The 22,534-nt window shown below is 63.7% G+C and overlaps 1 protein-coding gene across 8 annotated transcripts; it reads left to right on the top strand.

Annotated features, from left to right (window-relative positions):
• The first annotated feature begins 458 nt into the window (after positions 1-458).
• PDGFA (platelet derived growth factor subunit A) lies at positions 459-19,465 on the top strand. 8 transcript variants are annotated; one of them, XM_065923625.1, is made up of 8 exons: positions 782-1,062; positions 1,959-2,088; positions 3,486-3,582; positions 8,076-8,180; positions 9,444-9,631; positions 15,187-15,313; positions 17,182-17,298; positions 17,577-19,465. In XM_065923625.1, the coding sequence occupies exons 2-8, from the start codon at positions 2,026-2,028 to the stop codon at positions 17,585-17,587; spliced, it is 708 nt and encodes a 235-aa protein (XP_065779697.1). In that variant the 5' UTR covers positions 782-1,062; positions 1,959-2,025; the 3' UTR covers positions 17,588-19,465. The 8 variants fall into 8 exon arrangements, 7 of the variants coding, with proteins under 7 accessions (XP_065779696.1, XP_065779701.1, XP_065779700.1 ...); XM_065923626.1 differs by lacking the exon at positions 782-1,062 and adding an exon at positions 1,434-1,563; XR_010661586.1 differs by lacking the exons at positions 782-1,062; positions 1,959-2,088; positions 17,577-19,465 and adding exons at positions 459-578; positions 15,528-15,734 and having other exon boundaries at positions 17,182-17,290.
• Positions 19,466-22,534: the final 3,069 nt, after the last annotated feature.

Genomic DNA, 22,534 nt, shown 5'->3' with positions numbered 1-22,534 from the left:
TCTTTCCACAGCCCACCCAGCCACTCGCAGTCCCTAGCCTTTAATGGCCTCTCGTCTAGCTGCGGGGTCACTTGGCTTGTAACCCCTCTAGCCCTGATACTGGGGCTTCTCCGCCCCTCCAGAGACCCGTCGCCAGCGTGCGGTCCCACCAGCCCAGGCAGGCGGGATGGACCCGGCTCGGCGCGCTGCCCTTCCGTGGCGTGGGCGCCGTCCAGCCCCGCTCGGGCCTCGGCCTCCCTCTGCCGCTCCCCCGCATCGCTCCGTGCGGCGCGGCGGCCGGAGGTGGCGCTCTGTGCGCCCAGAGGATCCAGGCGCGGGAGGCTGAAACTCCCGGGCTCCTCTCGAGCGGCTCTTTTCTTTTCCTCCCTTCCAGCCCTCGAGTTTCTGGCTCAGACCGCCGCCAGGCCTTCCACGAGGGCGCGGGGACTTGGGGGTGCGGGAGCCCAGGGCGGGGACGAGGCCTGCGGCAGCCCCTTCCTCCGATCGGGGCTCCCTCGTTTCCCGGAATGTGGGTGGAGGTTCCTCGGTCAGACACCCCAGGCATCGGATTCCGGGCGGGGGCGCGTGGCAGCCGCCAGGTGAGTGTCCCAGACGCGCCCCTAAACCCGCCCCACCTCTCACCAGAGCCTCACTCCCCCTCCTTTTATGGCGGGGGAGCCGGGGGCCCGGGATCCAAACCGTGCTTAGAGGCCGGAGCTTCAGGGCGGGGGGCGGGAGGCGGGGGCCGGCTCGCTTTTGCCCTTTTTGGCGTAGCAGCTCTGGGCGCTGCCCTCTGCCGCCGCTGGGGCCCGGGAGAGGCGAGCCAGCGACGGCGGCGCTTCTGCGGCCGCCTCCTCCCCTCCCCGTCCGGTGCTGCAGGGCTGCAGCTGGCACTGGGGGGTGGGCAAACTCGAGGGAGGGGCGCCCGGGGAGCCCCGGGCAGCGCGCGGAGCCCCGGCGGCTGTGCTCGGGGACGGGCCCGGGGCCTTGATGGGTTTTACTGCCTGCGCGAGCGCGTGTGTGTGCTCACTGCGGCCGCGGCGGGGCCCTGTCCGGCCCGTTCGGCCCCCGCGCGCTTCCGAGGTGCGGGTCCGGGGCCCGGAATCCGGGGGAGGCGAGGGGGAGGGGGCGGGGGAGGGGCGCGCCGCGGCGCTATAACCCCCTCCCCGCCGCCGGCCGGCTCCACACGCGCGCCCCGCGGAGCCCGCACAACTCCGGTGAGCCGGGCCTGCCCGCGCCGCCTCTTCCTCCTCTGCCGGCGGCAGTGGGGCGCCGGCTCGGCCCTCAGGCCCGCGCGGCGAGGCCCCGGGCGGGCGGCGGCTGCCAGGCGGAGCGGACGCGGGCGCTGCCCGGCTCGGGCCGGCGGAGGGCGGAGCGCGGCGCCGGAGCCGAGGGCGCGCCGCGGAGGGGCGCACGCAGGCCGCCGGGCCGCGCCGTGCTGGGCCGCGCCGTGCCCGGCCGGGCGGCGGCGGCGGCGAGAGGAGGCCGGAGGCGAGCGCGGGGCCGCTGGTGGGCGCGCAGGGCCGCCCGCAGCCCGCAGGGAGAGCGCGAGCCCGCGCCGGGCCTGGCCGGGCGTCCAGACAGGTGATGGGTGGTGCGGCGGCAACGGCTCCAGCCTCGCTCCGGGGTCCCTTTCGGGGCTAACGCCCGCAAATATGCAGAATTACCGGCCTGGTCGCTCCTAGAGCCAGCGCCGGGGAGCGAGCGCGGCGGCGGCCAGCACCGGGAACGCACCAAGGAAGAGGCCCAGCCCCCGCCCTCCGCCCCTTCCGTCCCCACCCCCTACCCGGCGGCCCAGGAGGCTCCCGGCGCGGCGGGCGCGGCGAGCGCGCACTCCCTGCTCCTCCTCCTCTCTGGCGCTGCCTGCCTCTCCGCACTCGCTGCTCGCGCCGGGCGCGCTCCGTCGGCTCCCTGCTCTCCGCGCCACCCTCCTCCGGGCCGCGTTCCCTGAGGGATGGTACTGAATTTCGCCGCCACAGGAGCCCGGCTGGAGCGCCCGCCCCGCGGCCTCGCCTCCCCGCCGAGCCACCGGTGCCTCGGGACGCGATGAGGACCTGGGCTTGTCTGCTGCTCCTCGGCTGCGGGTACCTCGCCACTGCCCTGGCCGAGGTGGGTGCCACCCCCGCGCCCCGTCCTTTCTCCGACTCCCCTGCGCACGCCCCCTGAGGCCGCCCGCGGGCCCGAGAGCCCGGGCTGTGGGGCTCTGCAGGGCGCATTTTGATTTCTGCTAGGGTGGTCGGTTTTTAAATTTTCCCAACTGGGTTCTATTTTCTGCCATGCCTAAGTGTGTCTGGTGAGTTTCCAGCGTGTTGCGTCGCTCCGCCTCGGAGGGACGGAGTGGCGGCTGGGTGGACGAGTGGGGAGAAACTTCGGGGGCCGCGGGCTCCCCGCGGAGGAGGGAGACCTAGGGCGCGGCGGGCAATGCAGCATTGGGGTGCGGGCGCGCGGAAGGGGGTGTGTGAGAGAGAGAACCGGCGGAGCCGGGGAAGAGGGAAGAACCGCCAACAAACTGGTAGGGGCGGTTGCAGCGGGAGCCCCCGGAAGGCAGGGTGAGCAGCGCGGAGCCGCAGACCCCGGGTCCCGGTCCCTACGCCCGGAGCGGCGGCTGGGCCGGCGCAGTCCCGCCCGCCCGGGGCCTGCTTACAGGTGGCTGAGCGAGGCGAGCCGGGGCCGGGCAGAGAGCCCTCGCCCTCCCACCGCCCGCGTCCCCACCCCCACCCTCAATCTCGAATTCCGAATCCTCGTGAGCTGTGCTGTGATAAATGACTTTCTACTCCCCCGTCGTGGGGACTTACTGCTTGAGACCCCCCACGACCCCCGACTCCCTTTAAAAATCTAGACAGAGTAGGGGGAGGCCGAGAAGTGGGGGGTGGTCTGGGATGGGACCCGGAGCTGCGAGAGAGAGATATTTAACCCTCACGTTCCCTGGCAGCCTCTCCCAGTCGCGGCTGGATTTGGGGCGTCTTAGTCGGCGCTAGGGCCGCAGCTGGGCCGGAGCCCGGGGTGGGGCGACTGTGAGTGTGCGCGCGCGCGTTTGCAGACCCTCTCCCCCGCAGGTTTGGTCGGGATTCCGGGTGTGAAATTTAAACCTCGGGGTAGATTAAAGTGTTAGGGCTGCCGCGACTTTAGCCGCCGGTCCGTGACGCATTTCAACTTGATCTTTCTCGATGTTGATTTCACTATTAGACCAGCAACTCCCCGGGCCCCTCGCTACCCCTAGACCTCTTGTAACGGACACCCCGGGGCAGAGGGGCCCGGTGGGTTTTGTGTGTGTGTGTGTGTGTGTGTGTGTTTAAGGGTGGGGAGCGGTTTCTTTTTGTAAAGGGCAGACACGGATGGGGACGGAGAATTGGGTTGGGGGTCTCACCCAACCCCACCCTGGGCCTTAGGCTCCAGGACCCGGGCTGGGGGTCCGGCGGCCTTCCTGCAAGGCGCCGGCGCGGGCCGGGTGGGGGACCAGGCGCTCTGGGCAGCCACGGGCGCTGACCGTGTTGCTATGCTTGCAGGAAGCCGAGATCCCCCGCGAGGTCATTGAGAGGCTGGCGCACAGTCAGATCCACAGCATCCGGGACCTCCAGCGACTCCTGGAGATAGACTCCGTAGGTAAATCGCGCCCCTTCCCTCGGCGCGCGGGGAGGGCGCGGGCGGGCGGGCAGGCTGTGTGTGCGCCCCGTGCCGCCTCCCGCGTTCGGGCCGGGCCGGGCGCCGCGCAGGAGCGCACCGAAAGGTCAGAATCCAATCCCGGGCCATAAAAGCCCAGGCGGATGAGTCAGGAGTTTCTCTTCCAATCACCACTTTCTCTCCCTGAGGCGGCTGGGGCCGCTCACTCGCCCAGGGATTGTTTTTTTGCTTTAAGGAAAATGCCGAATGTGTCTCAGAAAGTTAAGCCACATAGAGGGCGCCGGCGTCCCGGCCAGGTGTGCGGTCCGGGACCTGCCCTCCGGCCGGGAGGAGCCAACCCAAGCCTTGGGCGCTGAGCCCTGACCTGGGCCCAAGCTGGTGCACGGTGCCGCCCCCCTGCGCACTTGCCCTGCGCCTGCTGCCGGGCTGGGCCTTTGTGGTTGTTGAGTCCTGTGTTTTTCTGTTTTCATGAGCCAATAAAAAAGGCACGTCTTGGACACGCTGCTATTTGGGGACTATTTGGGGGTTCCCCCTCAGGCCCTGGAGTTGAGCCGCTTTAGGAAACAGTGTCAAGCAGACTTCTGAAGCTATTGTGGGTCAGCTGCAGAGGTGGACTGGCCCCAGGTGGGCAGAGGTGCTGACGACCCACATTGGCCTGGCTGGGAGCCAGGGGATGCTGGGTGGCTGTGCTTGCCTGTGGACCAGAGGAAGCTCTTTCTAGAGGACAGGGATTCTGGCCCGCATTTCTGTGGCAGGAACTCCACTGTGAGTTAGCTAGGGAGATACTCATGTCAGAAAACTTACTGTTGACTGGACAAAAAGGGTCCCCAGGTGAGCTTGTCAAATGGAGCAACCAAAGTTAGCCCGGGGTTGGCTGGGAGAATTTTAAGTGGAATGAAGATTTTTCTCTGACTGCAGACTACTCTAAAAAGGGGGGACGGTGGGGGAATTAAGTAAAATCACATGGTCTAGTCATTTGGAAATTTGTACCTAATTATGGTGGTGGAGAGGCCTGAACTATTTTCATTTCATGCCAAAACCATTTTCTAGCAAAGGCGATGGTTTCTGTAGTTTCTTGACCCAGGAAATCCTTTGGCTGATCCTTATCAGGAAGGGGGGTAGAATTTCACTTGGAGATCAGAGTGGGGGCGGGGGGGAGGATTTTGATCTGGTTCCTTGATATGTAACCCTGGAGAGAAGGGTTTAGCTTTGGTTAGCTGAGGAGAACACTTGCCTGCATTCTGCTGCTCCCTGATGGACTTGGGAAATGGGGAGACTGGCTCCCAAGAGGTTTCTCCCTGGGAAAGGCTGGACCTCCCCGGCGGACCTGCTTTGGGTTGTGGTGGGGAAATGGGCCATTCACTTTCTGCTGGGACCATTCTTATTCTGTTTTCTGCAGCCCCGCCTCCCCCCACCCCCCACCCATTAATGCTTTTAGCATTGCAGCTCTGGGGTCATGCTGATAGCATTCCTGACCTGGGGACTTCTGTGTCCGTGGCCTCCTTGGAGGGTCCAAATAGAAGAAGCAAGGTTGCACCAGCAGGCTCTCCGGGCTGGTTTCAAATCACCCCCTGATAAAAGCCCTGGGGGCCTGGCTCTCTCCAGCCCCAGGGAGTGGACGGAGAGGATCACCTCCCTTCTTCCCCTACCTGCTGGGGTAGCTGGGGTCTGAAAGGGGGCTTCTAGTGCCTGTGAGCTTTGGGCTGAGAACACTGGAGGGGCCCCAGGGTCTCCTTTGTTCAGTAGTCTTGTCCCTCTGGGACCCTTTGTGACACAATCCCATGGCGGGCTCCTTCATCAGAGCTCTGGGTGGTCCCCCTCTCACAGCTCTGACCTGAGCTAGTTGCTTCTGTAGCTTGTTTTGCAGGAGTGGACTGGGGGTGTGGGTGTCTTCCCCAGCTTCTGTTTCTGCCCCAAGTGAAGAGTAGAAATGGACCCCACTGCTAGGAAAGGTTGTAAACTGCTCTGGGGTTACTTCTCCAGGCCCAGGACTCCCCACCAGGGTCAGCCAGAGGTGGAATCAGTGAGGAGGCGGCTGGGTGCAGAGAAGACCCGTTGGCCTAGGTGTTCTCCCTCCTCCTATAGCTCGGAGCAGAGCTCTTGGAGACTGATGCCTGGGAGCGGGAAAAGAAACTTGGGTTTGCAGTGGCTCCTCCCTGGGGCGGGGCCTCCAGGGGCCTGGCCGTTCCGGTCTCCCAGGTGAGGCGCTGCGCCCAGGCCCGCAGGCGGTGGATTCCTTGCCCGCGCGCTGCAAGCGTGCTCACGGACTGGACAGTTGAATTTTCACGTGTGATCTTTGGGTGCAGGGTCCAGCGTGTGGTCTTTTAATGACCAGTAGCATGGAGTTTGCGGCCTGTGTGTTGGGTGTCTGAGAGCAGACCATTCAGCCGCTCCGGAGCTGGGAGTTGGGAGCTTTGTTCTCCGAAGCCTGGCCGGGTGCCCGTGTCCATCGAGTAAGGATACATAAATATCATCCCATTAGGCCATTAATGCTCCTCCAGGACTGACGGCTGGAAGACGGCTCTCTATCCTTCGGACATCTGTGCAAAAGAGGCAGAAGGGAAAACCAGTTGATGAACTGTCCTGAGAGCCATTTTTGGGTGTGATTCATGTGCAGCCTTCTCTTGGGGGTTGGGGGGAATCCCTGCCGGTTGCATCTCCACCCGCATAAATCAGAGGGCCACCTCCCCGTCAGCGAGGTCTGGGCTGGGTTTCCGGACCACCAGTCTCCATAGGGTAGCCGACGAGCTTGTCCGAATGGGAGCTCTTTTTACTCTTGTTGGGGATTGAGCCCTGGGTTCAGGTTTCAAAACAGTTGATGGACCAGGAGACTCTGTCTTCTCTGCTTCTTCAGGGGCAAGAGGCCTGGGTGGGAGGGCAGGCAGTCTGGGATCTCCTGCTGGCCATTGGTCTTGTTCGTCCTTCTGAGCCTTGGCCTCAGTTTCCTCCGAGGTGAAGAGGTGGCAGCCCCATGATGTCGTGGGAGGCCGGTCCTGTCTGGCCGGAGCGCGGGGTGGAGTGTGGCCTGGGCTGCTGCCCTGAGTGGTCTCCTAGAAGCTGAGGATGGACCAGCTGCTCCCGGGCTTGGCGATGGCAAGATGGCCACCACCAGGACGTGACTCATAATGTCACTTTTTTCGTGAAAAAATGCTTCTTGTAACAGTTGGTGGATGGGAAATTCTTACTGCATGAGTAGTTCTGTTCTGATCTTATTTTGAGTCTCAGAAAAAATTAGTGGCAGTGGAACATTGAGTCATTTTGAGGGAAGAGCTGGGTTCTCCTGGACGGCGGCGTGCAAGGCGGTGCATCTTGTGTTCCTGCTGCGTTTTCTGTGTTTGCGCTTCGCTTCTAGTGAGTGCAGCTTCAGACTGCGGGCGTGAGGACAGTCTCCAAGGCCTCTGCTGCGCGTAGGGGGGGGCGGTCCTCGGGTCTGGGCTCGTGGCCGGGAGCTTCTTGGGGAGGGGAGGTGGCGAGAACGGGATCGTTGGGCAGCTGTGGCCCTTGAGGCGTGCTTTCTCAGAGACCGCTGTCCCTGGTTAACTGTGGGGGAAGCAGTGATGGAGGGGAGAAGTGGGGCGATCCCCCACTGGGTCTGAGGGCCAGGGTGGGGCAGCCACGTGTGGCCCACTCCATCCTGGTGCAGGTGCTGTCCTTGGGCGGGGTCAGGCCAGACGGCAGGTGTGTGTGTCCCTTGCGAGCCCTCTCTGGGGGGCCCTGGGGGCAGAGCGGGTGGTGGTGTGTGTACTGAGGGGGCTGTAGCCAGCCTGGGGCACTAGGCCCAGTGGTGACCTTGGCTCTGGGGCCGCTCAAAGCACTTTCCTTCCTGAGAGCCGTGTCCCGTCACCCGGCACTGGATTCCTGACGCGCTGCTCCCGGGTCTCGTGGCCTCTCTGTCACGGTGGGCTGACATTCAGGGGCGAGTAGGGTGTGACCGAGGCCCAGTCTGGCCTTGCTTCTGATGCCCCTGCAGGGCCGGATGCTCAGCCAGGATTGGGCCAGTGAGGGTGGCAGAGGTGGTAGAAAAGCTGCGGCCGCAGCCGGGCCCGCGGTCCAGTCTGCTGTCCAGCCCGCTGTCCAAGGTGCGCTGTCCACCAGCAGCAGCAGGCCCGTCAGCTCGGCCTTGCAGGCGGGGCGGGCTGGCTTCAGGCACCTCCCCTGGGTCAGCCCTCACCCGGCTTCCCTGAGGAGGCGTCCCAGGCGGGCTGGCCTCGGGCCCTTCCCCGCTGGCATGCAGCTTTGTGGTGGGGTGCAGGGCAGGCACCCATGGCAGGAGCCTCGTGCCAGCCGCATGGGGTGGCTGGGACATCTTTGGCAGTTGGGAGTCTCATTCTGCGCACGTCTGGAGGCCCCCCATGTGGGTGCGGAGGGACCCCCTCCGTAAGGAGGAGGGCGGCGGGGCGGCGGGGCTTGCTGCTGCGCAGGCCCCAGAGGCCCGGGTGTGGGCAGCCAGTCGGCATCTCCTCTTTCTCCTGTAGGAGCCGAGGAGCCTTTGGAAACCAGTCTGAGAGCCCACGGGGGCCACGGTGCCAAGCATGCCCCGGAGAAGCGGCCAGCGCCCATCCGGAGGAAAAGGAGCATCGGTGAGTCCCCGGGCTGGGGGCCTGTGGAGGGGCTCTGGGGATGTGCCCCCACACCGGGACGTGGGGTCTGCCCTTTCTCTGCTGCGCAGGCCCCGCGCCCCCCTCCCCACCCCGGCCCACCCGCTCTCCACTGCAGGCCTGGCTTGGGCCAAGAGTTTCCAGAAGCGGGGAGCTGTCATAAATTCCTGAAGTGCCCGGTCTTGTTGGGACCTGTGCTGGAGGCAGCCTCACTGGAGGATGGGTTGTGTTTAATTTGCAGCTCATAACATTGAGCACAGAGTGTTCCCCGCTGCCCTGCGGTGTGGTGGGTGCAGCCGTGCTGGGCCTGGGGGTCGCTTTCTGGGGTCCCCACCCCCCCGCAGGCCTGGCCCCCTGGCCCACTCTGAGTGTCCGGGGTCTGCCTGGCCCCTTCAGGAGTGACTGGCTGATGGAGGTCTCCTAGGGCCTTGGGCTCGGCCTTGAGGGGAGACCTGGCCCCGGGGGTGCAGTTGGGGGTGTGACCACCCAGTCCCGTACCACCTGGGGGTCCTGACAGCTGCCCGTCTTCTGTGTGACCTTGGGCCTGTGACTCCCTCTGTCTGAGCTGTCTTTCCAAGAATATGGATTTTATAGCTCCTACTTTTGGGCGCGGTGTGTGGGTAGACGATTCCTGGTTGAGGCTAGCAGGCCCTCCCAGGTGACGTGTGCTGCCTCGAGTCTTCGGGGCTGACGGGGGCCTGCCCTGCTCCAGACTGGGGGCCTGCCCTTGAGCGGAACTGGGGCTGGACTGAAGCCCTGCCTGGCTGGCCTCCCCACAGCCTTCCTGCTGGTGGGCGCTGAGTTGGGCACTGTCAGCGGAACCCCTTCCTGCTGCTGATTTGGGGGCCACTGGAAATGTGCTTGTGAGTGGTGGGGCCCTTGGGAGGTGGGGCAGGTGAGAGCCGGCCCCTGCCCCCGGCCCTGAGTGAGGGCGGTGTCCCCGCTCCAAGCTGGCCTCAGGGGCTGTGTGAGCCCCTTTCCAGCCCCCACGCCCCAAGGGAGGCTCTCTGTAGCCCCCTGCCCCTCTGGGGTCTCCCCTCCCAGCCCTCAAGTTACTGCTCATCTTTGGGCCAGTCAGCGGCACACAGTTGGGGGCCGGGGTCTTTCTGCCTGTGCTGGACCGGGGTCTGTGTGACATGTCCCGTGGGCAGAAGCCGTGGGCCGTGGGTCACTCCTGCCTGGACCCCTGGGAGCTGCCACAGCCCTGGGGCTTCTAGCACGTTCACCTGCCTCTCATCTCTGCAGAGGAGGCCATCCCGGCGGCCTGTAAGACCAGGACTGTCATCTACGAGATACCTCGGAGCCAGGTGGACCCCACGTCCGCCAACTTCCTGATCTGGCCGCCGTGCGTGGAGGTGAAGCGCTGCACCGGCTGCTGTAACACGAGCAGCGTCAAGTGCCAGCCGTCGCGTGTGCACCACCGCAGCGTCAAGGTGAGCCCGTGTGCCTGGCCCATGGCGGCCAGCTGCAGTTGTGAGTCGGAGAGCGCGTCCATTTCTCTGACAGGCACACTGAGGCCCGGGGGCGGCACTGGGGCTTGGGTCCTGGTGGGTGGTTTAAGGGTGGCGTCCAGGCCCCCCTCCAAGGGCCTCTCGTGGGAAACACATTTGAATCTTGGGATGGCCTGGTTGTTTGCCTCACCGACAGGTCTCGCATGGTGTCCAGCCATTTAGCCGAGAGCTGCCTGGTGTCTCTTCCAGGCCCTGGAAGGATATCTTGGGCACTTTAGTGGGGGCTGTGGTGCATGGCAAGGGGGCTGGGCATCCCTTGAGAGCCTCTCCCCACCGAGGCCGGCAGGGAGCCCTTGGCTGCGGCCAGTTGGGGATGCCGACTCCCACCATGGCTCAGAACTCAGGCCGCGGGGCCGGATACACGCCCGTCACGCTAGACCTCCAGCCCCTGTGAAACTTGGGAGGGTGCCCCTCTCCACTGGACGTGCGTGTTGATGGGGCACCAGCCAGGGGCGTCCTTTTGGGAGCCAGGTCGCCCCCTTTTTCAGAAAGGTGTGCTTTGCATGGAGACCCACAGGCCTAGCGGCTTGGGTCAGACGTCTCTGCCTCCGGTATTGGGCTCCTAGGAGCCAGTACATGGCCAGTGCTCACTGCGAAGCCTTCTCCTAGTTAGGAGGCTGGCTGGTTTGACCACTAAAGGCATCACGGGGTCTTGCAGCAGGGCAGGTTCCAAGGACACATATTGGGGCTCGTCCTCTGAATCTGGGGGAAATTCTGCTTCCTCAGGTCACTGGGCAGCTAAACTAGGGTCTGGCTTCCGGCCCTACATCTGGAAGCCTTTCTTAGCCTGGGCTTACTCTCCTCGGGCCGCACCTGCCTCTTCTGGGGAGTGGGTCTGGGACACGGGGACTGCCCGCCCCCAGGGAAGGTCTGGCTCCGGGTGGGCCGTGGTCCCTGGGGCGTGGACTTGGCACCGTCTCCACGGAGCAGCTCCCCCCACTCAGCCGGGCCTCCAGTTTTCCTGGAACGCGGACTTCCGCTCTGGGGGTGCAGTAGAACTCTTTTTTCCACTGGGAATTATCTTCGATTGCCTGCAAGTCTGAGTTCAGGCTTCTGGCTCCAGAGTGAGGTGTGGAGTTAAGGACCCTGTAGCTGGCACGCGAGAAGCACTTTAGACTCTAACTGGGACTTGACTTGACCTCGGGGACTTGGTCCTCTGCGTGCTTTGGGGATTGAGTAAGCGGATTCCACGGCTGGCTGCCTGCCTGCGGTCTTAGGTGGACACTTCTCTGGGGCCAAGGTGCTCTGGAGTGCCTGCCTGGGGCGCTGGCTCCCGCCTCAGGCCTCAGACTCCAGGTAGGGGGCCCCGCTGCTGCGTCCTCCTCAGTTCAAGGAGGAAGCAGGCCTGATGCCTGCCTGCAGGCTCAGCTGTGGCCCTGGCTCTCAACCCAGCCTCCTCGGCTTCTGTTGGGTCTGGGGGTCCCTCCTTGTGGTGTGTTGAGGGGTCTTAGGAGCCCCAGGAGTCCACAGAACTGAGGTCTTAGTCTCGGGCCTGGGGGTGGGGTGCCCTAGATTAGATGGTCCTGCTTGCGAGCTCTGGAGCCTGTCTGTCGGGCCAGCGGCAGGGGCCTGGAGGTACAGGGGAGCAGAAATGGAGCGGGCTGTCTGCCCCTGGCTCCAGCCGTTGAGGTCCCCCACGGCTCCCACTCTTGCTTCCTATGGTCTGGTCCCGGCCTGGGCAGTGACCCTCTGTCTCCCCTGGTCCATCCTTAGGGTGGGTGGGTGGCCCGGAGCTCCTGGGGGTCTCGGTGGGTGAGGGTGGGTGGCCTGGAGCTTCTCGGGGGTCTCGGTGGGTGAGGGCGGGTGGCCTGGAGCTCCTCGGGGGTCTTGGTGGGGGAGGGTGGGGGTTCCATCTGCTGGGGCACAGGCCTGACCAGCGGGTGGGAGAGTCGGGCTCCGCCTGCCCGGGGAGGGGGGCGTCAGCCCACTGTGGGGGGCCTGGCAGCCCGGCCCTGCATCTGATGCCCTGTGCGCCTTCGCCTACCCCCTCTCCATCAGGAGGTCGGCAAAGAGACATCTGGCCCCAGACCCCGGGGTCCTGGCAGGAGGAGACCGAGGCCAGTGGGAACAGGGGGCCCATTGTGGAGCACCCACCCCCTGGCCTGGCCAGGGGCCACCCCGTCCATTTGGGGTTGAGGCCAAGCAGAGAGGGGGTCCTCGGGGCCCAGACTGAGCGCGGGGTGGGCGCTGGGGGTCATGGACAACGCATAGCCCGAGGCCCCTTGTTGGGAGGAGAGGGCGGGGAGGCTGGGTCGGTCTCTCGGGCGATTGAACCAGGTGGCCCCCCTCAGCTGCAGGTGGACCCGGGCCTGGGGTTAGGACACGCCCGGGCCAGTGGCCTGCCCCCCAGAGCCCTGCCGTGACCTCCGTGGAGGGCGGCCTGAGGTTTCACAGCTCCCTGGGGGCGGCTCGTGGAGCCCGGAGCCCCTGCAGACCCACCGCATTGCCACGTGGGCAGGGGTCCCTGCCACCTCCCCTGCTCCCTGCTCAGCAAGGTCAGCACTTTGCCCCCGATACAGGCTGAGATGCAAACCTCGCCCCTAGACCCGAGCCTCCGTGGCCGGGACGGGGTAGCTGGGCGTGGGCAACGGTCGCTCAGGCTGAAGGAGCGGCTCCCTGCCGCCGCCAGTGGGTGGGCCTCCAGCCTCTCCGGTGTTGGGAGTTTGGGGCGGCCCTGTTTTCAGGGCAGCCGCAGGCCAGGCCTCTAGACACGGGCAGTTAACTGCAGTCCTACTTCGCCAGGCCTCTGGCCTCTGGGAGGTGGGCCTGGCGTGTCTCCGTGGGGAAGCCCAGGACGGCCTCTGTGCCCCTCGTGGACGAGGGGCCTGTGCTTTGGGTGGGGGTCCCCATGGGGGCCACATCGGCCGTTGCTGCTCCTGGAGCCAGGTCGGGGCTGTGAGGGTGAGGCAGTGGCTCTGGCAGCGTGTCTTGGTGCCGGGATCCAGAGTCCCTGCCCCGCGGCGCGAGGCGCCCACTGCTTGCCTGGCTTGAGCCCTGGTCAGTCAGGGAGGCCAGACCCCATCAGCCGCAGGCCCTGGAGCTGGGGTTCTCTTCTCTGGCCACCGTGGCCACTAAACTGGGCCTGGAGAAGGCCTCCCACCTCCTGCCGCCTGCCTGGGAGCCAGGTAGGTCTGTCTGTCATGACCCTGGGAGCCGGACTCAGTTCTGAGTGGACGTGGGGCTCGACCCCCGCCCAGCGGACTGAGGACGTTCCCTGGCTGAGGGGCGCGCTCAGGGCCTCTGCCGGTTCCGAGTCCAGGACCCCTCCCGGTGAACCAGGCCGTCTGCGCTGCCTCAGTTTCTCTGTCTGTGAAATGGGCTGTGGTCGTGGCCTCTCGAGGCTGCTGTGTCCCGGGCCTGGCCCGTGGGGTTCAGGAGATGCTGCTGTTTATTCCAGATGACCTGGGTTGGTGGGGGGTCCTGCAGGGTGTGGCTCTCGCTGGCCCTCCTGGGGTGTCCTGCTTCATGGAGGCTGCCGGGCGCAGGAACCCAAGGCCTGGCTCAGAAGGCTGACGGCATCGCGGGTGGTGTGCTCAGGTAGGTCTGGCCCGGGACCCCACAGGTGGGGCAGCTCCGGGGCGGGGATCCGAGTGTCTGGTTTTTCAGGAGCGGCCGAGACAAACATTGGGGAGAGCATGGGGTGTGGGCTCCGAGAGGCTGCAGTGTAGGTCTGGGGTTGGGGCTCCAAGGACGTCGGCATCTTCATCATGGCTTTGGCTAGAGCAGAGGACGCTTTTAAGAATTTAATATTCACAGCGCGTTCTTGGGGGAAAAATGTAGCCATTTCCTGGCCAGACGGAGGTGGTGGACCGGCCTGGAATCCTTGCATACCCAGAAGCAGGTGCAGCCATGAATCCGTTTGTTTTTCTGTGATAAGAAAAACAAGACTTTTCTCTAAAGACTGGAGTGGCCGCTGTCGGGTGCCCTTCACGAGGGGCCCCCGGGGCAGTGCTGCTGGGCCCAGCGCTGGTCCCCGGGGCCTGTCTGGTGGCTGGCGAGTCCCCTTCCACCACACCCACGCCGGCCATGGGGGCCTGGGTCCTCGTCCTGCCCTGCAGAGGATGCCAGGGAGGTGCCCACTGGCCAGAGGCGTGCCGTCCAGAGGGCCAAGTCCTGTGTCCCCAGCAGAGGCCAGGGTGGCGGGAAGCGTGTGGGCACTGAGCTGGTCCAGGGCAGGGTGAGGTGCTGGCCTGTGTGCCCGCCGCCTGAGCCCCAGGGGAGTGGGCAGCACTGCTTGGGCCAGCAGGCTGGCCTCTCTGGACGGGGGCCTCGGACAGGCTCTGCGTGAAGGTGCCAACTTCGGTGGCCTCTGGACAGTGACCCCAGTACCAGGCACTTCTGTGTGTGTGAGCTGTCTGTCCTTCACTGTGACCCCCGGTGCGTGTGGTCTCTGTTCCCACGTTCCAGATGGGAAGGCAGAGGCTGGCTGCCTACTTGGCGCACATGCCTGGCTCTTGGACTCTCCCCGGGGAAGGGGCAGGGGCAGGGCAGCCGAGCCCCAGGCCGCCCTGGGTGAAGACGTCCTGCAGGAGCTCCCACCCAAGGCCTCCTCTCTCCCTGGTCTCCAGGTCTCGACTTGGGAAACCCCTGGGCCTGGCCCCAGACCTAGCCTGGCTCCTGACCCCGTCTGAGCCACGGCCGCTTCACACGGCCGGCGGGCCACCGCCTCTCTTCTGTTTGGTTAATGCATGCGGCCACGTGGCCGCTCCCGGTCTGGTCGGGCCTCCGGGCCTGCTCGCCTATGGGGTGGGCAGCCCGGCCACCGGAGTGCAGACCAACCCTCTGCCCGGGGTCCCCCAGTTTCTGGCCTCGAAGCTCCTTGTAAAGGACTGTCCCAGGCTGGAGGCTTCTGTTTGTGACCTGGGGTCCCGTTCGCCCTGATCAGCTGTGGCCCATGAGCCAAGCTTCCCCTGGGCCTTCAAGTGCCGGAGGTGGATCTTGGCCGAGCCCTGCTCCCCTCCGACCATGTCTCTGGGCGAAGAGCGAGGGGTGGAGAGAGCATCCCTGGGGGCTGTTCTCGGAGCTGGGTGAGACAGCAGGGCTGGGCCCAGCCCCGCCTCGGGCAGCTGAGGGATCTTCGTCTGGGGCCCCACCAGGCCAGACCGACAGCCCCACGTGGGTCCGCGCCTCCTGCTCCTCCTCGGGGCTTGGGGTTGGGCCGGCGGGAGGATGGTCCCCGGCCTTCGGCTGCTCGCAGTCAGGCGCACTCTTGCCGACCCCTGTGGCTGTCCCACGCGTCCCTGAAGCGTGGAAGCCAACTCCTTCCCTCACCCAGAGCTCCCCCTCGAGGGCATCCTGCAGGGCCTCTCCTGGCGTGCACAAGCCTCTGGGCTCAAGTTAAAATGGGACCAGACCACAAACGCCACACCGGGTCTCACTGCTTCCTCACTGGTGCCCCCACTTCTCCAACTGGGAGGTCAGTCCCGGCTTCCGGGCCCGTGTGCTGCTCGTCCACGGCCGTGCTGCTGTCTCGGCAGGTGGCCAAGGTGGAGTACTTCAGGAAGAAGGCGAAGTTAAAAGAGGTGCAGGTGCGGCTGGAGGAGCACCTGGAGTGCACGTGCGCGAGCGCCAGCCCGAGCCCCGAGCACCGCGAGGAGGAGGCGGGTGAGTCCCTGCCGTCGGCCGGGGGCGCCCAGCCCGCTTTCTGTGGGCTCGTCCAGTGGCCTTGGGGGGCGGCGGGGTCGGGGGCTGGAGCTGAGGCCTGTCGGCCCGGGACCTGCTGTGGGGTGCCGTGCTGCCCCTGAGGGCATCGCGGGGATACGGCCACGCGCCTGGAGGGAGGGGTCAGGCTGCTGTGAGGGCCTGTCTCCTGCCCCAGCCCGAGTGGTGAGTGGAGAGATGCAGCCCGTCCCTGGCGGGTGGCAGGCGCTGGCCACAGCATTGGCGCTTGGGGACCTGGCCTTTTCGGGCAGACTGCCCTGAGCAGCCCGGCGTCGTGACCGCCGCGCCGGGCCAGCTCACGAGACCAGGAAGTGTCTCCCTGCCAGCGCCATCGAGCTGTTTTACAGAAAGACAAACACCCCAGGTATTTATTGCTTCAGTTTCCACCCCATACCCTCCCTTGGGCCCACTCACCCTTCCTGCCCTTCTGTCAACAGGAAGGCGTAGGGAGTCAGGTAAAAAACGGAAAAGAAAAAAGTTAAAACCCACCTAACGTGGCCAACCAGGTAGGAGCTGCCTGCCCGCCGCGCCACCGTCCTGGGGTGGGAGGCGCAGCGCCCGATCACTCGGCGAATCACTCACAGGCGAGGACGCGCCCTGATTGGCCTTGATCCGCCCGCGAGCTTCCGCTGTCTGTCTGGCCGGGCTGCGGGACACTGCGCTCCTGTTCTCTGCCCCTTCTCCTGCCGCTCGGGATGCCTGGCCCCCGGCCCCCTCCTGCTCCGGGGCCCCCGCTCTGGCTTTGGTCCTCATTGATCGGGAGGCAGAGATCATAGGCGCTGATCTGGGCTGGGCTGCCTGAGCAGCAGTGGCGTAGCTCCCGTGTTTAATTGCTGGGATCACGCGGATAGCTTACCCACTACTTCGACAGATGGAAAAACTGAGGCTTACCGGGATCACAGAGGAGACTTGTTAAAGGCTGGATAGATCCTGTCTGAAATGCTTTGTAAACACATAGGGCTGTTGGCTGCTGTATTGGAAATTATGTTTGGCTGCTAACAACACACCAGAAATAAGGGCGAGATAAGGTAGAGACCAGAGCAGGTATGGCAGTCTTAGAGTATCATCAGACACCCACTTCAGGGCTGGTGATGTCCGTCCTCAGCCTCGTGGCCTGAGATAGCTGCCACAGCTCCAGAAATCGTGTTATACTCCAGGCTGGAAGAAAGATCATGGTGAGGAGAACAGTGAAAGGACCCAGTGACTTTTGCTTTAATCTCACTGGCCATCCCTCCACTCTAAGGGGGCCTGGGAAAAGTGGCCTTTTAGAGGGGCTTCCCAGGGTAGGTGGGTGTGGGCAACTGCAGTTGTCATGGAGGAGGCAGTGATAAGTCTTCCTGTTCCTTCCTGTTGGACTGTCTGCCTCTGGAGAGCCTGGTCCTTGCTCCTGGGCATGTGGGAAGCCCATGGCATCTAAGTTGTGAGAGGAACTCTTAGCAACAGGTGCCTGGGAACCCAGGGCCCAGCTGAGTGATGTGCAACTGTAGAACCTGACTGGGCCAGGCCCACTTGGGAGGCTCCTCTGGGAGGAAGGGTCCATACAGACCCTGAAGCAGCCCCCGACTGCACAGCCTGGGCTTTGGGTCCTGAGGGTGTGTAGGGTACCTGCCTGTGCTTCCCAGTCTGCGGCCACTGGGCTGAGCCTCCATGGGCCAGCTGATGACAGAGACCCCAAAGGGAGAGAGCCATCCCTGCCTCCCTGCTAGCATTCGGGCTCTGGGCATGTGGTACAAATGTTGGGATGAGGAACAGATAGGTGGTGTAGGGTGGGGAAGAGCTGCTGTAAGCTCAGGTCTGTGTACCCTGCCCAGTCACAGAGACCCCTGTGTCTCACTGGTGGCATCCAGTGGCAAGATTGCCTCATGGCCCAGAATGGCTGCCGGAGCACCAGAAATCACATCAAGCTGTAGGCCAGAAGAAAGAGAAAGGTGAGAAAAGCAGAAGAACTCTTCTGGGCCTCAGTTTTCCCTATCTGCACAATGGGAGGATGGGGCTTGCTCTGAAGCTGTGTTCTTTGAGATCCCAAGAGTCCCAGTTCTGGTCAGGATGTTACAGAAAGGGTAATGGGGCATATTTGATTTGAAAAATTTAGCAAAGGCTTTAAATCCTGCGAGCTACCACGCAGCGTGTGTGCGTGCGTGTGCGTGCCGTCATGGCACTCGTGAGTTTGTGGCCTCTCAGTGTCCGTCTCTCTTCCTGCCCGCAGATGTGAGGTGAAGATCAGCCAGCAGCCCTCTCCCGGGACACGGATGTACATGGCGTGTTACATTCCTGAACCTACTATGTACGGTGCTTACTGCCAGCGTGGTCTTTGTTCTCCTCCGTGAAAACTGTCTCCATGCACGCTTTGGAGAACAAAGAGACAGTATACGTTGTTCATGTGACATCAAAGCAAGTATTGTAGCACTCGGTGAAACAATAAGACGCTTCCTTGTCAAAAAAAAAAAAAGAAAAGAAAAAACAGAGCAAACAAAACCACGAAACACGACAAACAAAACTCACAAAAATATCTGAACAGTTGCCGGAATGGAGGGACGCCCCGAGGGACGGAAGGACTGACGTCTCCGCGGACTGGATCTCTGTCCAGGGTGGTCACAGGTGCTTCTGCCAAGGATGCAGAGCCTGCTTTCTGAAGGCTGTGATCGGAGGCCGCGGGCTCTGCAGGCGCACGCAGGAGCCAAGACTGTCTGGGAAACCACATCTCCTTGCCGTAGTGTTTGAGTCTTATCCAGAAACCTCCCTGAGAGCCTTAAGTGGATTTTTTTTTTTACATCATAAAGTGATTATTCAGCTTTCCTTTTTACTCTTGGCCTAGCTTTTTTTTTTTTTTAATTATCTCTTTGGATGACATTTACACCGATAACGCCAGGCTGCTGTAACAGGACAGTGGGACGGTACCTTTCCTAGCAGGATGCGAGCGGATGAGATGTATTAAAATAAACATGGTATACCCACCTGTGCATCATTTCCTAAATGTTTCTGACTTTACGTGTTTCTTCCTTGCCCCGTTTCATCCACCTTTTAATTTAAGCCATTTTGAAAGAACTGCGTGGAGCAATCACATGCTGTCTCCCAGCCTCCCGCCTGCCGTGGCTGGGCCTGAGGACCTGGCTTTCCCGAGCGGTGGCCCGGGCTTGCTCCCTGCTGCTGCCAGTGTTTGGACAGAAACTAAACTCTTATTTTTGGTAAGATGTTATGCTTTACGTGTATTCAACAGAAATTCGGTGTGTTGTTTGATTTTGTTTTTTTGTAAAGGTGAAGTTTGTATTTTTGTCTAATATTACCAAGTTTTATATACCTGAGAGCCTGCCATGGTGGTTTTTTTTTTTTTTTTTTTTTGAACCAAAAGAAAACAAACCCACCAAAACGCATACACGGTGAAAAGCATTTGTGGCCACAGCCCATTGGCGTCACGTGGCCTGTGGCCCGGGTGCTGGAACTCCAAGTGGTGACCAGGAGGTCTTGGTGCCCTGGGCCTGCCCCCGGGATTCCGGAATGTAGAGGACCGGGCGAGGAGCTGTGCTGGCATCGTGACCTCACAGAGACGCAGCGGCGCACCCCATCAGACACCAAGTGGATGAGGACGATCCCTCGGAGTGTGTGGACCGCAGTGTCTGCTGCGCCTGCTAAATGTGTCAGCCCCGTGTTGTCCGCGGCCTGCCGCCCCCGTCCTCCTCGTCTCGGAGCTCGAGTGACCGTCGGGACCCCTCTGTTGCCCTGGGGCCATATCCGGTGATGGCGAGCGTCCCGGGACTCACCTGTCCCTGGGGAGCCTTCCGCGTTAAGGCGCATCTTCCACGTGTGGCTGCAGGACGCCTTTGAGCGAGCGTGTGGGGGCGTGGTCTCAGGCATGGCCCCGCCCCCCTCCCCCCCCTCCCCCCCGGGGCCCGCTCACGTGCAGCCCCGGGAGGGGTTTCCGGGGAGCGCGTGGTGTCCCGCAGCGGCGATCCTGTGCTGTGGATACGTGTCTGATGTGAGATGTACAAACGTGATCTGTGTATTTACGTCCCGTGAGCTGCCCGGAACCCTGCTCAGTTACTCTTTCTTTGGGCAAATGCGTCTGATGGTCTGTCCATTAAAGCGGTGGCGCAGAAAGGCTTGGTGTGCTCTTGGGGGAGAGGATCGCCCGGGAAGGGGAGGGGCCCCCAGCGGCTGTGGGGAGGATGTTGGTGGGGGGCGGCCACCACATCTCACAGGACTGAGGGTCTCAGCCTGCTCTCCGTTCCCAGATAAAGGCAGAAGGCCTTGAATTCTGGCCTCCACCCAGTGCCCGTCCTGTTCCAGGACTCCTGGGAGGCCGCGCCACTGACCCCAAGGGGTCCAGGTGGCACGCTCCGCTGGTTCAGCTCCCTTGTCCCCCATCTGTTGAGAATTTCCCTGGAAGCTCTAGACAGAAATGGGGAGAACAGGACCCCCTAAGGAAGGTGTGGCTGTACAGTGGGGGTGCTGGGCCTCCAAAACAGAACCTGGGAAGGGCTGGGGAGCAGAACGCTTGTAGGGGGCATCCAGGGGTCAAATGGTGAAGCAGGGATTTGGGCTCCATCCTGGGGGCCTTGCAAGTGCCCGTGAGAGCCGTCTGCCCGGGTTGTGCACCTGTGGACACACACACTCCTGCAGGGCCCTTCCTGTGGCTTCGGGAGGCAGGCAGGAAGCCGGGACCCCTCTGTGGTGCTGAGTTAGTGAGCGGGAGGATGCTGTGGGCACAAAGCTGCCCACAGCAGCCCCGGCAAGAGCATGAGTGCCGGGCCGTGCTCAGCCCTGCAAACATCGCAGCCCCCTGCCTGCCAAGCGTGTCACCCGTCCTCCCCACCCCATCCCTCTCTGAGAATGCAGTCTGTAACCTGGGGTGGGCTTTGGGCCCTGCCTGGCTGGGAAGTCCCCCCTGCCTCTCTGTGCTTTCTGCTGACCATGTGACCCCTCACCCTGGCCTCGCCAGTTCTGTCTATTCCGTGGGGTACGAATTACAGCTGAGTCTCGGGGCTCAGGCTGGGTGGGGTGGCCCAGGTGAAGGAGCCAGTATTTTTGGAGCCCAGTGGACAGCTGTCCCTTGTGGGCCCCTGGCCTGAAGAGGCGAGCAAGTGCCTTGAGCTGCCCAGGCTGGGGAGGGCTGCTTGCCCTGAGGTCCATCTGTAGACCCCGGCCCATGTGCTGGGGACCGCTGAGCGTGAGTCTGGGGACGTGACTCTGCCTGGCTCTTCCCTGCGAGGACCACCTGGCCCTGTGACCTTGGGTGACCTTGCATGTGATCTTGCATGGTTTCCCTGCTCTTGACTGGATGGCTGTGCTGGTCTTTGTGGTGAATGTAAGGGCCTGGCCCAGAGCAGACACTCCAGAAGGAGTCGTGGGGTCCCTGACCCTGAGGGGGAGCCAGAAGAGGTCGTCTCAGACGGGGGAGCACCTGCGGGCTGACGGGGACCCGGGACCACTGACGTCAGCCCGCCAGGCCTGCTCCCCCGGTGGGCTGGGCCGAACATGAGAGCAGGGCCTCCCCGGAGCTCCCGCCCGTCGGGGCCGCCTGCTCGCTCACGGCTCCTTTCTGGGTGTCTCCTCACCAGCCTGGGACCCTGGGAGGTAGGGCTGGGGTCTGAGTCTTTTCTGGGCCCCCAAGGGGCTCCCGAAGGGAGACCTGGTGGTCAACGGGCAGGAAGCTGTTTGCTCAGAGCGCATCCCTGTGTCCCTGGGGCTGCTCTGAGGGAGGAACCCAGGGTGACCCCTAGGGTGGGGACTGGGACCCAGCCTGGCCTCGGGGGTCTGAAGCACGGGCAGGGCCTGGCTGTCATCCTGCAGCGCCCCCCGCACCCCTCCAACATCGGCTGGAATCCACTCCCACCCGCTGCAGGGCCCTGAGATGCAAAGCTGGTGGCTTCTGCAGAATAGAAAGGCAACTGTTCAGACCAGGCCCTTCAGCTGCCAAAAATGTGGAGTGTTCGCTGTCTGCCCCCGGCCCGCCGACCAGACCCTGGCCCTGTGCCCCCGGCCGAGGCCCCTGCCTGGCACTCTGCGGGTGAAGCACGCACCCCGCCCCTCTGGCCCCGCGGCCTTCGCTGGCACCTGCCTCTGCAGGACTAGCCACCTTGGGCTCCACCCGGCGCTGCGCTGTCCCGAAGGCCCCGTGTGTTTCTAGCGTGCAGGGTGGACAGACATACGGAAACTTTTCCAGGTGGGGATGCAGTGCAGGCCCCAGGCAGGCAGCCCAGCCCCAGCACCCACAGTCCTCACGCAGCCCCTGGGCCTCAGCCTGCCCATCTGGGGACGAGGAACCTGGAGCAGTGGGCAGGGCCCTGAGCTCCGGCCTGCCCTCCCCGCACCTCTAGGCTCCGGGCAGTCGCGCCCTCTGTCCTCTGCCCTCTGCCCTCGCAGGTGGGCTCACAGCCTGGCCCCTGCTATTCCTGCTGCCCCTCCGGGGTGCCGGCCTCACGGGCCTGGTGGACGTCACCCTGGGCAGCGCGGGGTGCCTGGTGCCTCCCTGGATGCTTTGCAGACTGGGCCTCCCTTGGGGCTGGCTGGGAATAGGAGCTGGGGTCCCTGCCTTTCCATCTGGCGGCCCCAGCATCCTGCCCGTGTGTGCTCCTGCCTGCAGGTCCTTGGGGAGGGTGCGGGGGCGTTGGGGCAGAGCCTCCTGCCGGCCCAGCCCCTCACTGTTCCTTGGAGGCTGTGTTTCCGGAGGGAGAGGGGCGGCTTGTCAGGACCTGTGCTCCCGGGGGCGCCGGCACCTGCGGGGGTCCTGCTGCCACGTCAAGACGGAGGCTCAGCTCAGCCCGCAGCCGCTGTGGACCCCTGACTCCGGAGCTCCGTCCCCCGTCTGCCCGGCCCCCAGCACAGCGGAGACCAGGAGCCCAGGTTCCCCAGCACCCAGACTTCCTCTGGGGCGTGTGGTAGAAAAGCCAAACCCTGGCTCTCAGACGTGGAGGATGGTGGCTGTTGCTGCCGGTCCCTAGAGGTGTACTCTTTTGTTCATTCTTGTCCCTGCCGATGCCCACTGGGGCCACCCCGAGGTATCAGAGAGCGGCTCAGGGACCTCAGAAGGCCTCTCTGTTGCTGGGCTGTTGTCAGTGAAACTGTTCTCTTAATTTAATTTTTGGACTGCTCTTTGCTGGTGCGTATTGATCCACACAGTTGGTTTTTATATATTGATCCTACAGTCTTGTGGCCTTGTTTTTAGCT

The sequence above is a fragment of the Muntiacus reevesi genome, chromosome 2 (assembly GCF_963930625.1).
Source record: "Muntiacus reevesi chromosome 2, mMunRee1.1, whole genome shotgun sequence".
Taxonomy (NCBI): domain Eukaryota; kingdom Metazoa; phylum Chordata; class Mammalia; order Artiodactyla; family Cervidae; genus Muntiacus; species Muntiacus reevesi.
This window is presented reverse-complemented; position numbering and strand designations above follow the sequence as displayed.